The 14,061-nt window shown below is 34.9% G+C and overlaps 1 protein-coding gene across 1 annotated transcript; it reads right to left on the bottom strand.

The window, feature by feature from the left end:
* Positions 1 to 3,967: 3,967 nt before the first annotated feature.
* Positions 3,968 to 13,807, bottom strand: SYT4 (synaptotagmin 4). The gene is made up of 4 exons (XM_043444440.1): positions 13,522 to 13,807; positions 9,874 to 10,688; positions 8,077 to 8,197; positions 3,968 to 6,632 (listed from the first exon to the last, which is right to left on the bottom strand). Exons 1-4 carry the CDS (start codon positions 13,553 to 13,555, stop codon positions 6,325 to 6,327), a joined length of 1,278 nt encoding a protein of 425 aa, XP_043300375.1. The 5' UTR covers positions 13,556 to 13,807; the 3' UTR covers positions 3,968 to 6,324.
* Positions 13,808 to 14,061: the final 254 nt, after the last annotated feature.

Raw genomic sequence — 14,061 nt, 5'->3', positions numbered from 1 at the left:
AAATAAGACTGCTATATTCTATGAACAAGAGATCCACTTCAAACATAGGACACACATACAGAGGGACTGGAAAAAGATGTTCCATGCAAACAGAGACCAAAGAAAGCAGGAGTAGCAATACTCATCAGATAAAATAGACTTCAAAATAAAGACCATTATAAAAGACAAAGGAGACTACATAATGATCAAGGGATCAATCCAAGAAGAAGATATACAATTATAAATATATATGCATCCAATATAGGAGCACCTCAATACATAAGACAAATGCTAACGACTAATAAAGGGGAATCAATAGTAACACAATAATATTGAGGGATTTTAATACCCTACTCACACCAATAGACAGATCATGCAGACAGAAAATTAACAAGGAAATACAAGCTTAAAACAGTACATTGGACCAGTTGGACCTAACTGATATCTACAGGGTCTTTCACACAAAAACAATAGATTTTTTTTTCAAATGCACATGGAACATTCTTCAGGATAGATCCCATCTTGGGCCAAGAATCAAGCCTTGGTAAATTTTTGAAAATTTATATCATTTCAACCACCTTTTCTGATCACAATGCTATTAGATTATATATCAACTACAAGGGGAAAAAAAGCTATAAAAAACACAAACACATGAAGCCTAAAAAGCATACTTCTGAATAATGAACAGACCACTGAAAAAATCAAAAAAGAACTAAAAATATACCTAGAAAAAGTGATAATGAAAATATGACAATTCAAAACCTATATTATGCAGTAAAAGCAGTGTTAAGAGGGAAATTAACAGCAAAACAAGACTACTGCAAGATACAAGAGAAACATCAAATAAACAACCTAACCTTATACCTAAAGCAACTAGAAAGAAGAAAAACAACAAAAAGCCCCTTAAAGTTAGCAAAAGTAAAAAAAAAAAAAAAAAACAAATACAAAAACATAAAGATCAGAGCAAAAATATGAAAACAAATGAAGTAGACTATAGCAAAAGTCATAGAAAAAAGCAAAAGAATTTCAGACAAACATGTACTTCTGCTTTATTGACTACACCAAAACCTTTGACTGTGTAGATCACAACGAACTCTAGAAAACTCTGAAAGAGATGGGAATACCAGAGCACCTTACCTTCCTTCAGAGATATCTGTATGCAGGCCAAGAAGCAACAGTTGGAACCAGATATAGAAAAACATACTGGTTCCAAACTGGGAAATGAGTACATCAAGGTGTATATTATCACCCTGCTTATTAAATTTCTATGCAGAATACATCATGTGAAATGCCAGGCTGAATGAAGCACAAGCTAGAATCAAGATTGCTGGGAGAAATATCAATAACCTCAGATATGCAGATGACACCATCCTTATGGCAGAAATCGAAGAGCAACTAAAGAGCCGCTTGATAAAAACTGAAAAAGAAGAGTGAAAAGACTGGCTTAAAACTCAACATTCAAATAACTAAGATCATGGCAACCAGGGCCCCATCACTTCATGGCAAAACATGTGGGGAAATAAGGGAAACAGTGACAGACATTAATTTCTTGGGCTCCAAAATCACTGTGGATGGTGACTGAAGTCATGAAATTAAAAGACACTTACTCCTTGGAAGAAAAGTTAAGACAAACCTAGACAGCATATTAAAAAGCAGAGACATTGCTTTGCCGACAATGGTCCATCTAGTCAAAGTTATAGTTTTTCCAGTAGTCATGTATGGATGTGACAGTGAGCGTTGAAGAACTGATGCTTTTGAACTGTGGTGTTGGAGAAGACTCTTGAGAGTCCCTTGGACTGCAAGGAGATCAAACCAGTCAGTCCTAAAGGAAATCAGTCCTGAATATTCATTGGAAGGACTGATGCTGAAGCTGAAGCTCGAATACTTTGGCCACCTGTTGCGAAGTACTGACTCATTGGAAAAGACCCTGATGCTGGAAAATTTGAAGGCAGAAGGAGAAGGGGATGACAGAGGATGAGATGGTTGGATGGCATCACTGACTCAATGGACATGAGTTTGAGCATGCTCTGGGAGTTGGTGACAGACAGGGAAGCCTGGTATGCTGCAGTTCACGGGGTCACAAAGTGTTAGACACAACTGTGTGACTGAACTGAACTGATAGCAAAGATCAATAAAAATAAAAGCTGTTTCTCTGGATAGATAAAACTGACAAACCATTAGCTAGACTCATCAAGAAATAAAAGGAAGAGACTCAAATCAATAAAATTAGCAGTGAAAAAGAAGATACAATGGACAACACAGAAATGCAAAGAATCATGAGACTACTATGAGCAACTGTATGCCAATAACATTGACAACTTGGAATTAATGGACAAATCCTTAGAAAAGTGTAACCTTCCAAAAGTGAACCATGAAAAAAAAGAGAAAATATGAACAGACAAACCACAAGCACAAAAATCTTTAAGTATGGTAAAATATCTTCCAACAAACAGAAGCACAGGGCCAGATGGTTTCACAGGCAAATTCTACCTAAAGTTTAGAAAAGAGCTAACACCTACCTATCCTGTTCAGACTCTTTCAGAAAGTAGCAGAGGAAGGAAAGCTCCCCAACTTGTTCTATGAGGCCACCATCGCCCTGTACCATTTGCTCTTTATTTCAAAGTTGTTTCATTTATTCTAGATACTTGTATATTTGTATCAATTTTAGAATCAGATTATCAACTTCTATTAAAAACCTGCTAAAATCTCAAAAAAATTCTCACCAACACTCGGCATGTTCAAACTCTTTGATTTTAGACACTCTAATAAGGTGTGTTTGATATCACACTGTGGTTTTAATCAGCATTTCTCTAATGACTAATTCCATGGAAAATCTCCTCAGTGGCCCTGGCTGCTTTTGCTAAGTAGGCCTAAAATATATTTGAGCACTTAGATGTAATTACCAACTAAGTCTTTTGACACATATGGGCACATTCAATACAATTAATGTGCTTTAGAACAAAAATATAATGGCAGCAGGTTTTGGTTGCATTACATTTACAAAGCTGTTTATCCAAGTATGATAATATAGAACACCTCCATATAGACTAGTTCTGTTTAAAAAAAAAAAAAATGGCTGATCCTCCTTGTGATTAATCCCACAGCTCCATTTACTTTAGCTGGTGTCTAAAGGAAGCGTTGTATATGTCCTCAGGTTTTTTCCTACCTTTCTTTGGAAGAGATAAAGACTTCTATTTCAGTACCATTTTACTAAATAAATCTATCCAATGCAAAGATATAGGAAAAATTAAAAAGAAAATAAAAAATAGTAATATAAAATGTGTGCTAAGTCACTTTCGTCATGTCCTACTCTATGCGACCATATGGACTATAGCCACACAGGCTCCTCTGTCCATGGGATTTTCCAGGCAAGAATACTGGAGTGGGTTGCTGTGCCCTCCTCCAGGGGATCTTCCAGACCCAGGGATCAAATCCAAGTCTCTTGTGTCTCCTGCATTAGCACGTGGGTTCTTTAGCACCTGGGAAGTGGTAAAGAGCACCACTTGGGAAGCCCCAAAACAAAGCAGGTAATGAAAGAGACTAAAGTGAGAAATAAAATCATAAAAGACAGTAAAAGAAGGGTTAAAATTAAAAATTGTGATAGAAAATGATAAAAGGAACAAAACACATAAATAAATAGTTAAAGAATGTGGGCATGAACAATTTTAAGAATATAACAGAGCCAATTTATGAGGATTCCTGGAGGAGATTGGCCTGCCATAGAGAGAAGAATGAGGAATATGATGAAATCTTTTCACATACCATTCATGTGAACTTGAGTCAACTGCCAAAGCTCCTTTAGCTTCAGGTTTTACTCCTGTAGATGGATAATGGTATCTGTCCTGAATGAGTTTTATGAAGATTAACCAAAATACAGCAAGATATGTGGAGATCTTGGTGCCAAATCATTATGTTCCTTAATCTGTGCCAGATGATCTGTTAGTGAAACTTGAGAACTTAGAAAGAAGAGAATCCACTGACAGAAAAGTTTGAGTTGAAATGCGTTGGGCAAAAGCAGCCATTTATTCATGTTTTATAAACATGATCTTACAAACATCATACAGAGCTGGCACAAAAGAATAGACACCATCTCATACACCATGCTTCCTTCCAAACCACTTCTATTAAGTTACAACATCAGAACAAATCAGTTACTAAGTTACACAGTTCTTCAAACATGGACATCTCCCCACTAGAGTGGTTAGATTGGCTAATAAGACAAACAATTAATTTATATGTTTAATACAGTGCAGAATTTGTAACAGAATTCAAGATCACACTGATATTGTCATACCATATAAAACAGGATTTTCAGAAGATAATGCGATCACTATGCCTCTGCCTACTTCAGTCCTGTTCTAGTTTTTCTTCTTTTTTTTACTTAACAATAATTGCAAATAGTTTTACTTGACTTTTCACAATGAAAAACACTTTAATTAAAAAAAAAAAAACTAAAAACTATTTACAAATTAGTTATTGTCATCTTGTAATTATCTGCTGTTGGCTTTATTGTCCCTCCTCCAATGACCATACTTCTCTTGGTACCATCATTAACTTCTGGCAACTGTGAAGGATACTTAGGGTTTACTTTTTTTAATGTTTCAGGGCTTCAAAATATATTCTATTTCTTGGCTCATGATACCAAATATACAAACATAAAAAGGCCATATGATTTACCCAAACCATATACTGACTACAATTTATTTCACAGAAATGTTGAGTGGACCAAGATGCTATGACGTGACTTTGTGATGGCACGAAAACAGTGATTGGAGAATAATCTCGTTTAATTCCAAAATCATCTTAAAGCTCAAAAGAGAGGTTGATTTCACTTTTTGTATACAGAGTGTAAAATATTTCCTACTTTCAGCATAATCATAAAAAGTATGTATAGGTTGTTTGGAAAATGTATTGTCATAGATTTTACAAGCACTGTGATGTCAAACACATTCTCAAAAACTGCTGGAGCGCTGACACAAAACCTGACTCAAAATGTAGAGTTTTCAGTAGACTTCATTTCTAACTTGCATATTTAAAATTCAACTGTACCTGAGTTTCACTCTTGCTTTCTAAACACTCAAATACAGTGATATTACCTCAAGTAAATTCTCTCCAAGTAATCACAGAGCCCTGGCACTGGAAAGCAGTACAAGATACAAGTTTATAAACTGGTCCACAGACAAGAGCTCAAGACAAATTAGCCTAGAAAAGATAGTGAAACATAGTCTACTGTGTTAATTTGGCAGCATAAATATGTTATGTGTGAACATATGTAAAGTATATTAGGCTTGCCATATGACTGTTTTCTATAATTTGTTGGTTAAAGTAAAATTTTCTATCTAGCAATGACTGAAACTTTATGACTTTTTGTCTTCATTTCTTTTCAAATAATGACTTAGTCCTCTCTGGGAGAGAACAAGCAAATGAAGCCTTGGTCACCCATGACCTCTCTATGTTCAAGGGATACACTTGAATGTACACTTATAAACTATACATATTTCCTCTAGGAAAACTGCATTTCTAACTGGATTTCTAGCTGAAGTTTATTTCTTTACTCATTAGCCAACTCAACAACTTCACAAAAATATATAGGGCTTTTTTAGGCCACATTGAGTCTTGTCACAAGCAGAGAATAATGCAAGGCCATGGGTCTTGTGTGAGACTATATTTTACATTTGACTCACATGTAATCACAGAGGGAGGAAATCATATTTTGGCTACAGTGTCCTCAACTCAGCCCTTTAATAAAATGATTTCTCATCTCATTTTGTTTACTGCTTTTTTTTTTTATTCCCAACAAACCTAAGTTACCTCTCTTATGATAAAGCTGTATCAAATTATTACAAACCAAAGAACAATAATCATATACTTTTATAATCAGGAAAACTATTTGTAAATGACATATCAATAATTAGTAAAGCAATCTAGAATATTTGTTTAATATCTTTGGGTTTAAAGAAAAATTTATTTCTCCACTTGATGAACAATGGGTGAATTTTCATAAGAGAAAGCATGCTTTTAATTTCTAAATCCTAATAATCACATTGATTTTTAGTGACGTGTTTCAATGAGCTCATCGCCACATCCATAATTTGAGACTACAGAGCAGTATTCCTAAAATGCTCAAGTAACCTGCAGGGGAAATTGAATATCTTATGAAAATTTATCCAGATTTTCTAACAAAGGGGAAATGATCATGATACACATTTACAGTTACTTTCTGTTAATTCAATCCATTTCTAACAACAGCAACAAAAAGTTTGCACTCACGTGTCAGGGAAAAAAAGGAAAATTTCTCCTTGCCTAGTAAAAATCGTTAAGTTCCAATTCATCACAGCTCGGGTGCTAACCATCACAGAGCGCGTGCCACTTGGCGATTTGCCTCCTGGGATAGTCACAGATCTCTTTCCAGTGCTCTCCACTGGCCCCTTCTGCTGCTGCTCCCAGGACCAACCGCCCAATCACCTCATTTCGGGATCCCCTTTCAGAATCCAAAACCAGAAATTCAACGCTTATCTCTTCTAGACCCTCACAAGGAATGTCAAAGACAAAGAGTTCATTGAACACTGCATTGGGGGTGCATTTCTTCACATGCGTCTTCTTTTTAGAGATTCTCTTTTTGGCATGGTACAGGTTCACTTTGACATAGGGATCTGCAATGATACACAACAGACAATGTACTGGCAGAACGAGGCAGGAACTCTGATCTCAAGATAACGGCGTCCTTAGATATTACCGCATACCGACAAAATGTGATTATAATGAAAATGAGTCAGAATGAAGTGAAAATATGGATAAAGCTTGGATTCTCTTTTGTCAACAAGTTGAAAATAAGTAAGAATGTAAAATAGGAGAGATAACAGAGGATAGGAAAGAACTGTAATGGCAGGATGAAGCGATGACATAAAGGGGGAGGAAAGAGAATGTTCTAACAACACATCCTGAATACTAATAACTCATTCCCGAAAACGGAATAGAAGGAAAGAACATTAAACAGTGTCTAACCTTACTGAGCTGTCTGACTTTGGGTAAGTCTCTCTACCTCTCTGCTTTCTCTTTTGAATGGGGCAATGGGAATTTAGAGTTCACAATGGCAATGCCTTTTTCAGTTTTAATTTTTCTGTGGTCCTTTAATCACCCACTGTGTTCGTTTCCTGTTACCCTGTATTTATATTCCTTGTGTCACATGTATCCTGTGGGTTTTAAGGTAATGCTACTTTGTCACATATTTACTTACATTATTTTGCCGTATTCTGGTTGCAAGAGTTCATTTTAACTTCCTAACCTATATCTTTAAGATCATGTTTTCAGCTTCCATTACTTAATTATAAAATTATAACTAATAATAGCTCTAGGTGATATTGAATGAAATGTATATATTTCATTATATATATATGAATGAATATATATATATATGTATGAATTTATATATATATGAATGAAATCTATATACATATATACACATATATGTATATATCCAGTCTTCACAACCCCCTTCAAGGTAAGTACTACTATGTCCAGTTTGTATAGAGTTTAAGAAACATAACCATATTACTATGCTAAGAAATAGAAGGGTTAGGGTTTGAACTCAGATCATTTTAACCCATAGGTCACATGTTCTTTCTCATATAGCAAAGTATTTGTGTGTGTGTGTGTGTGTGTGTGTGAAAGCTAGTCACAAAACTAAAAGCTAATTCTTAAAACAGACAGTAGATACATAATGAATTGAAAGAAAGATAAAAATAATAGACATGTAAGGGTAGACAGGTTAATTTTAAATACTAAAATTAAGAACTTTTCCTATAGCTTATTGTTTTCTTCTGCATTTATCACTGCTTTATGCTTCAACTTTATTCAATCAAATATCTATCACATACTAACTTAGTCTTGTATTTTAGAACTACTTAGTTTTCTTCTTTTTGTTAATGGCATTGGCTCACACTTATTCCATAAAATGAGAAACAGAGGAACAATCACATCATTTGTAATTGTGAATAAAGGGTAAATACAAATCATAGGCCAGTGTTAGTTGTTAACTGTTTTCCCCAATATATAGCTCATTTTTCATTGAGCCTATGTTTTTCAAAGCATTCTTACCTGAAAGTCCAGACACATCAGATTTAGGCAGGTGCCGAGCTTTTAAAACAACCACAGTAAGAGTATTTGTGGTGGACTGATAGCAGAGAGAGATCAATAACTCACCCCGTCCTGAAGATTTCTAAACAAAAAGAGGTAAGATATAAAAATGTTTTTAGTATCCTTTAGTTTTGAAATATATACTTTTATCAACATTTAAAGTGGTATAATTTACATTTCCTTATTGTACTTTAATGTACATTTACATTTAGTAAATATACATTTCCTTATTGTACTTTAATGTGCTAAAGAATCAGAGTAACTAAAAGTATGTATGCAGGGCCATCACCTTCTAAGAACAACTATCTGCCATCTTGTGGACTTTTTAGGTACTGCAGAATGTTAAAATTCATAATGAGTTAGCCACACTCATCACTAGAAACGTTTTTAACAGGTATATTTAGAATATAGCTTACAGAGAGGTATTTTTAGTTTTTGCTTTTTCATTAGCTCTCCACTTTAATTAAGTTATTAATGGTAATTAACATTATCTAATTATTTTGATAGATCTGTATATGGGAAACTGATTCATGTTCAGTTTGATTTATTTCAAATCCTTTAGAACAGACATGATTAAAATTTGAATCCAGAAAACCTGAAATTTAGTTTGACACCCACCATTCTCTTGACCCAGAGGGCTGCTGGAGTTATAATTCGTTTCCACAACCCTACCCCAAATCCTCCTTTAATCCAAGGAATGAGCTAAATATTGGAGAGAATTGCTTTGTCTTTGAATAGTATCATAGAATTTATTTTTTACAGAAGACTTAGATCTGTTTTTACTTTAACATTAGACAAGATGACCAAAAAATCAAAGTACAAGTTCTAACTGAAATAAACAAAAAGTAACTTGGGGTTTGATTATAGCTAAGAATGATGACTGACTAGAACTCCTAAAACTGCAATACATGTTTATAAAAAAAAGCTACTATGGGGTAACTGTGTGAATGAGCACTCCAAGAAAAGGAGTAGGAAGCAAATCTTTATTCCCACTGTGCTACTAAGCAGCCTGGTGTATCAAATTACTTAACAATTTTAGATATTGACTTTTATTAATTTGAACAGACAAAGATGAGGATGTAGTCAAAACAAACTTTATGGTATTCTATAAAATTATGCCTTACAGACACCAGGTATTCTGAAACACCACAGCTGGAATCAAGTCAGTTCCATATTTAAGGGGAAAATACAATTAAATTTGATTAATTGATGTCTTATCATTTTCTAATAATTCTAGAACTACAAAAGTAGTGTAACTACAAAGGCAGAATAACTCCTGTTATACAACACAAAGGTGAATATAATTCAATATAATGATGTACCTCTTCCTCAAGAAGCAATTCTATGAAAAGTCAATACAACTTCAAATACTCAGGATGAATTGACTTAATTTTTGATTTCAGTTATGCTAACATTGATACATATTTTTTACTTGCTATGAGTAAGAAATACTTGTCCACATTTTAGTGGCAGTCTTAGTCAAAATACTTGTGATAGAAATTCAGAAAAGTTATAAAAATAATATTTAAATAAATCCATAAATTGTCCCTATTTATTTTATATCATTGGTATATTTTAAGCATTTCAGTAGTGGATTAAATTTTCTTTCATCTATCTGTCTCCCTGCTCCCATTTGATTATGATCAATAACAGTTAAACATGGCAAATATGATATGTACAAGACATTGTTTTAATAAAAATCCCCTTGATGCAGAAAAGATTATTTATAAATATGTTTAAAGACTAAAAATTAATTACCCTAACATTTCTCTTGGTAATCTCTCTGTTCATTAACATTTCTCCACCAGTTAATTCAATTCCTGCCAGAGGAATCAGGACTTCTCCAATGACATCATCTCTTGAAAACCTGTCGAAACTCAAGACTGTGAAGTGCAAGGCCAGCTCCTGGATCTGGGTGTAGGGTATTCCATAGAATGTGAAGGTCTCATCGAAAGCTGGGTCCAAGGTCTTTCTCAGAACTCTTGTTTTTACTTTATGCTTCTTCTCTGGAAGAATCATCATCTTGATGTATGGGTCAGAGGTCATTGACTGGTCATCCATGGCCGGCAAACCACGGGCTTCCTTAATATTTACCACAAACGCTTTCCTCTCAAAGTTGTACTCTAAGGAGAAGAAGAGGGTTCCCAGCTTCTCCTGTTTCTCATCAGAAGTAAGAGAAGTGCTGGACTGTAAGCTATCGGGGGAAACTACCTCTTTTCCCCCTTCTGAAGAGAGTTTTGGGGTCACGCTCTCCAGGTCAGAAGGACTGCCAGCTTTGAGATTTGTTTTGGGAAAATTGCCATTTAGATCTCTCTTCTCAAGATCAAGATGCAATGAATTCTTTGGCACAGCTGATTTGTTCTTTACTTCATTTTTCTCATCGGCTCCAAACTTCTTCTTGCTGTTCAGGCTTTCAGGGTAAATGTCAACCCCCTTTAGCACATGCACAAACTTATATGGAGGAGTCTTGCTAGGCTTGGATGACTTTCTCTGACAGCATATCCATGCAAACAGAGAGACGGTGAAGACCAGGCCAAACGCACTGAAGATCCCCACCACTGTGGGGATTTCATCTGAAAAATCAAATGACCAATAACATGCATTAAAGGAGCAGAGTTGGAAACACCCTATTTGAAAAGCCTCCTAAAGCTGACAATTGCTGTATGTTGCACAGATTGAATTGCCTTCCAACTGTTCTGGGTGAATTATGTACCAATTTCCTATAACTTTCAGGAAAAAACACAGATGTGACACATAGAGAATAAATAGAAAATCCTTCCTTGTAGTAATTTTCATAAATAAAATGAGAGGATGAAACTTGGTTGAGGCTAAGGGTAGGGGAATACTAAATGATTGTGACCTACCTTTGTTTTCTCACAACATGAGACAAATAGGGTGAAATACATGAATCAGTACTAATTTCATAATATTTTCATCCATATTTTGAGGCTTTCCAGAAGCATCAATTCTTACTATGTAACTCTAAGTCACATTCTTCAAATGCTGAGAGAAATGATGGAACATTATCTGCAATTATCACAAACATGAATAATTTCTACCCAAATTACAATGAAAGAAATGTACACATATTAGGGGAAAAAGAACAAAAAAGTGAACAACAGAATATTAATATTATATAGCTTGTAAGACTACAAACTCATATACCTACCCCAAGTTCTTCAAATAAATACTGAATTATCCAAAGTACAAATTAATTATCTAGACAGGATAAAACTCAAAGAATGGTTATAAATGAATCATTGTTCCTTAAAATGTAATGAAAAGAGTGAGCAGAGATAATTTAGAGTTCAATTTTATCCATAACTGATTTTTTTCCTAGCACATTTTCACATGGCAAATGATGATCAAATTGAAATTGGCATTCATTCCTTGAATGAGGGCACATTAATCGCTGACATTATGTAACACTGATTATTCATGAAGCCTATCGTGTTCCATATGTAAGTATATTCTCCAACAAATGATTCATATCACTGTGTAAGTAAAGCAGTATTACTATATATGGATGCAGTGAATTGAGTCAATGTTTAATAATGACCAAAATTAATATAACTAATATAATAATATCTGCTTTTGGCTCCATTTCATTCTATTTTTTAATCCCAAGTAGTGAATAATAAAGTTAAAAGTCCCAGTCAGGAAAAGGTTAAGGCTTGCTTAACTAATCCCTGAAAGAATAGTCTTTTGTTTTTCTGCTCCTCAATCCCTCAAACTTCTATCTGTTTCATAATCACAAAACCAAACTCAAATAATATAAAATTAGGAAATGACAACAGCAAAGATACCAAAGGAGATAAAACAGGAAACACATCAATGAAAAATATTCTGCAGTTTAATTATATCAATAAACTGAATTGTGTAGAGATGAAAAATACACTTTGAATTCACGAGATAGAAAAAGCAGTGGATGCTACAGAAAGAAAATGAGGTGAGAACTAAAGATCACTAGCTAAACTTACTATCAGTTTTTCAGTTTTTCCTTCTATTTAAGTTTTTGTGGGAAGAAAAAACAAACATACAAACAAAACACTCCTGGACTTTCTAATCATCCAAGTCCAGGGAGCAAAAGCAAAGTCAGGAACTATTCTTTATTCTTTAGTCAATGAAGAAAGGAAAAATTTTTAAAAAGGAATAGTATTTTTTTTCTAAATAGACTTATGGCCCATACCAGAACATATTTTTAACTAGCACAGCATCTGAAAATTCCTCAGTATTCAAATATTTCTGATTTTCAATCAGAAACTGGGAATACATATATTACAACAATATAAACTCAATCAGTCATATGGACAGCTGTGAAAGAAATTCCTTCCTGAATATAATATGATATATTGTCTCATTTAATATTAATGTCAAATGGCAAAATATTTAATATAATATACAAAGGTTCATCTGCTCCCTATGTATTCTCTAATAATAAGATCCTAAAGTTTTGAGAGCAAAGATCTTTCATTTCACTCTGTTTCATAGCAGACTTCTATAAATTTCCTGATATTTCTGAATGTATATAAAGCAAAACTCCAATCTCTTGCCTTTGGAATATAATGGAACCTAAAATAGCACTTTTCTATTTGAAGAAATACCTCTGATATTTTCTCTTTTTCTTTTTTCACTAAAACAGAGGAGGAGAGTAAGAGTGTTAAGCATAGGTATAGGAAAAGGGAAACAACTGGAAAATGTAAGTCTTAAGTATAGTTTCCAGTAGTTTTTAGCTAACTGACCTGCAAATTTTCCCTTATCTCTCTGGCCTCTGGTTACCTGTGAAAAAGAATGGGCTCAGCTAATTTATTTTGAATACTCTATTTAACCCTCGAATCATAGGATTCTGTCTTTCACTAGTAGCATATTTCAAGAATACAAGAAAAAAACATAGCAGAGAAATTAATACCTTATGGTACATTCTGCAATAAAACATACATTCTAAATGCCTGATAGTCAAGTTATTTTATGTTGAGATCAAATCCTTATGTAATCACAGAACCATTTGGCTTCCCCTAATTAGTTAAATACCGGTTTTCATGCAAATAAAAATCACCTACAGAATTAATGAAACCAACAAGCAAACAGATCTCTTTTCTTTACTTAGCACGTGCTGCAATTTACAGGGATGACTAGGAACTTCTTGAATGTAACATCGCGCTAGCATAAAGCAATTTTAAGGACAAAAATAGTCAAGAGAGAAACCACTGAGGTAAGTCACTATTGCCGTTTTACAATTCTCATGTTCCTTTCAGTTCACCTGGGGAATTTATAATCAACATCCCACGGAAACACACACACAGACACACACACAGACACACAGACACACACACACACACACACACACACACACACACCAGAGTATTTAGGGAACAATCGCAGTTCTAAGTTGAGTAACTTGCTTACCAAATTCTTCCCGGCTGGTAGAGATCGGAGCCATTTTTTGTTGCGTATTCTGTCCGAGGTGCTGAACGGAAACCCTCTGGCTTGGTTCACTTGCCTCGGTCTGAAGGGACAGGGGCTTTTCCTAGCGCTGGAAACAACAGTGCGAAGCCCAGGGGACCTAAGCCGGGAGTGGGGAAGAGGCAGCGAGGGAGGTCCACTCGCCCTCACACGGTGATTTTCCAGCCCTGTTCCTGTTTTGGCTCGTTAGAGAAGCTTGTCTCCGAGACTCTAGACGTGGCTGAAACACGAATTGACGCAATCCTGACGCTACAGGGTTGAAATCAGCCCCTCCCTCCTCTCTCCAAGCCACTCCTCTCCCCCTTCATTCTTTCTTCCTCCCTTCTCTCCTGGGATTTCAGCACACATTCATCAATTAACTGTTGGACTACTGGAGATTAGTTTGCTGTTCTGTGGGGGCTCAGAGACACATAGAGATGAGTCCTGAAACTCATCAATGTCAATTCCTAATGTAAAAATCCCCTGATCATCTAGATCAGTGAA

Source organism: Cervus canadensis, chromosome 23 (assembly GCF_019320065.1).
Source record: "Cervus canadensis isolate Bull #8, Minnesota chromosome 23, ASM1932006v1, whole genome shotgun sequence".
NCBI lineage: Eukaryota > Metazoa > Chordata > Mammalia > Artiodactyla > Cervidae > Cervus > Cervus canadensis.
Note: the sequence above shows the minus strand (reverse complement) of the source record. Positions and strands in the feature narration are given on the sequence as shown.

Bases quoted from the DNA above. Each gene is read 5' to 3' on its own strand.
- SYT4 (XM_043444440.1), bottom strand. From the start codon at position 13,555: ATGGCTCCGATCTCTACCAGCCGGGAAGAATTTG. The intron at 10,689-13,521 runs GTAAGCAAGTTA...TTGATTTTTCAG, and splicing joins TACCAGCCGGGAAGAATTTG to ATGAAATCCCCACAGTGGTG. The intron at 8,198-9,873 runs GTAATTAATTTT...CTTTTTGTTTAG, and splicing joins TTACCAAGAGAAATGTTAGG to AAATCTTCAGGACGGGGTGA.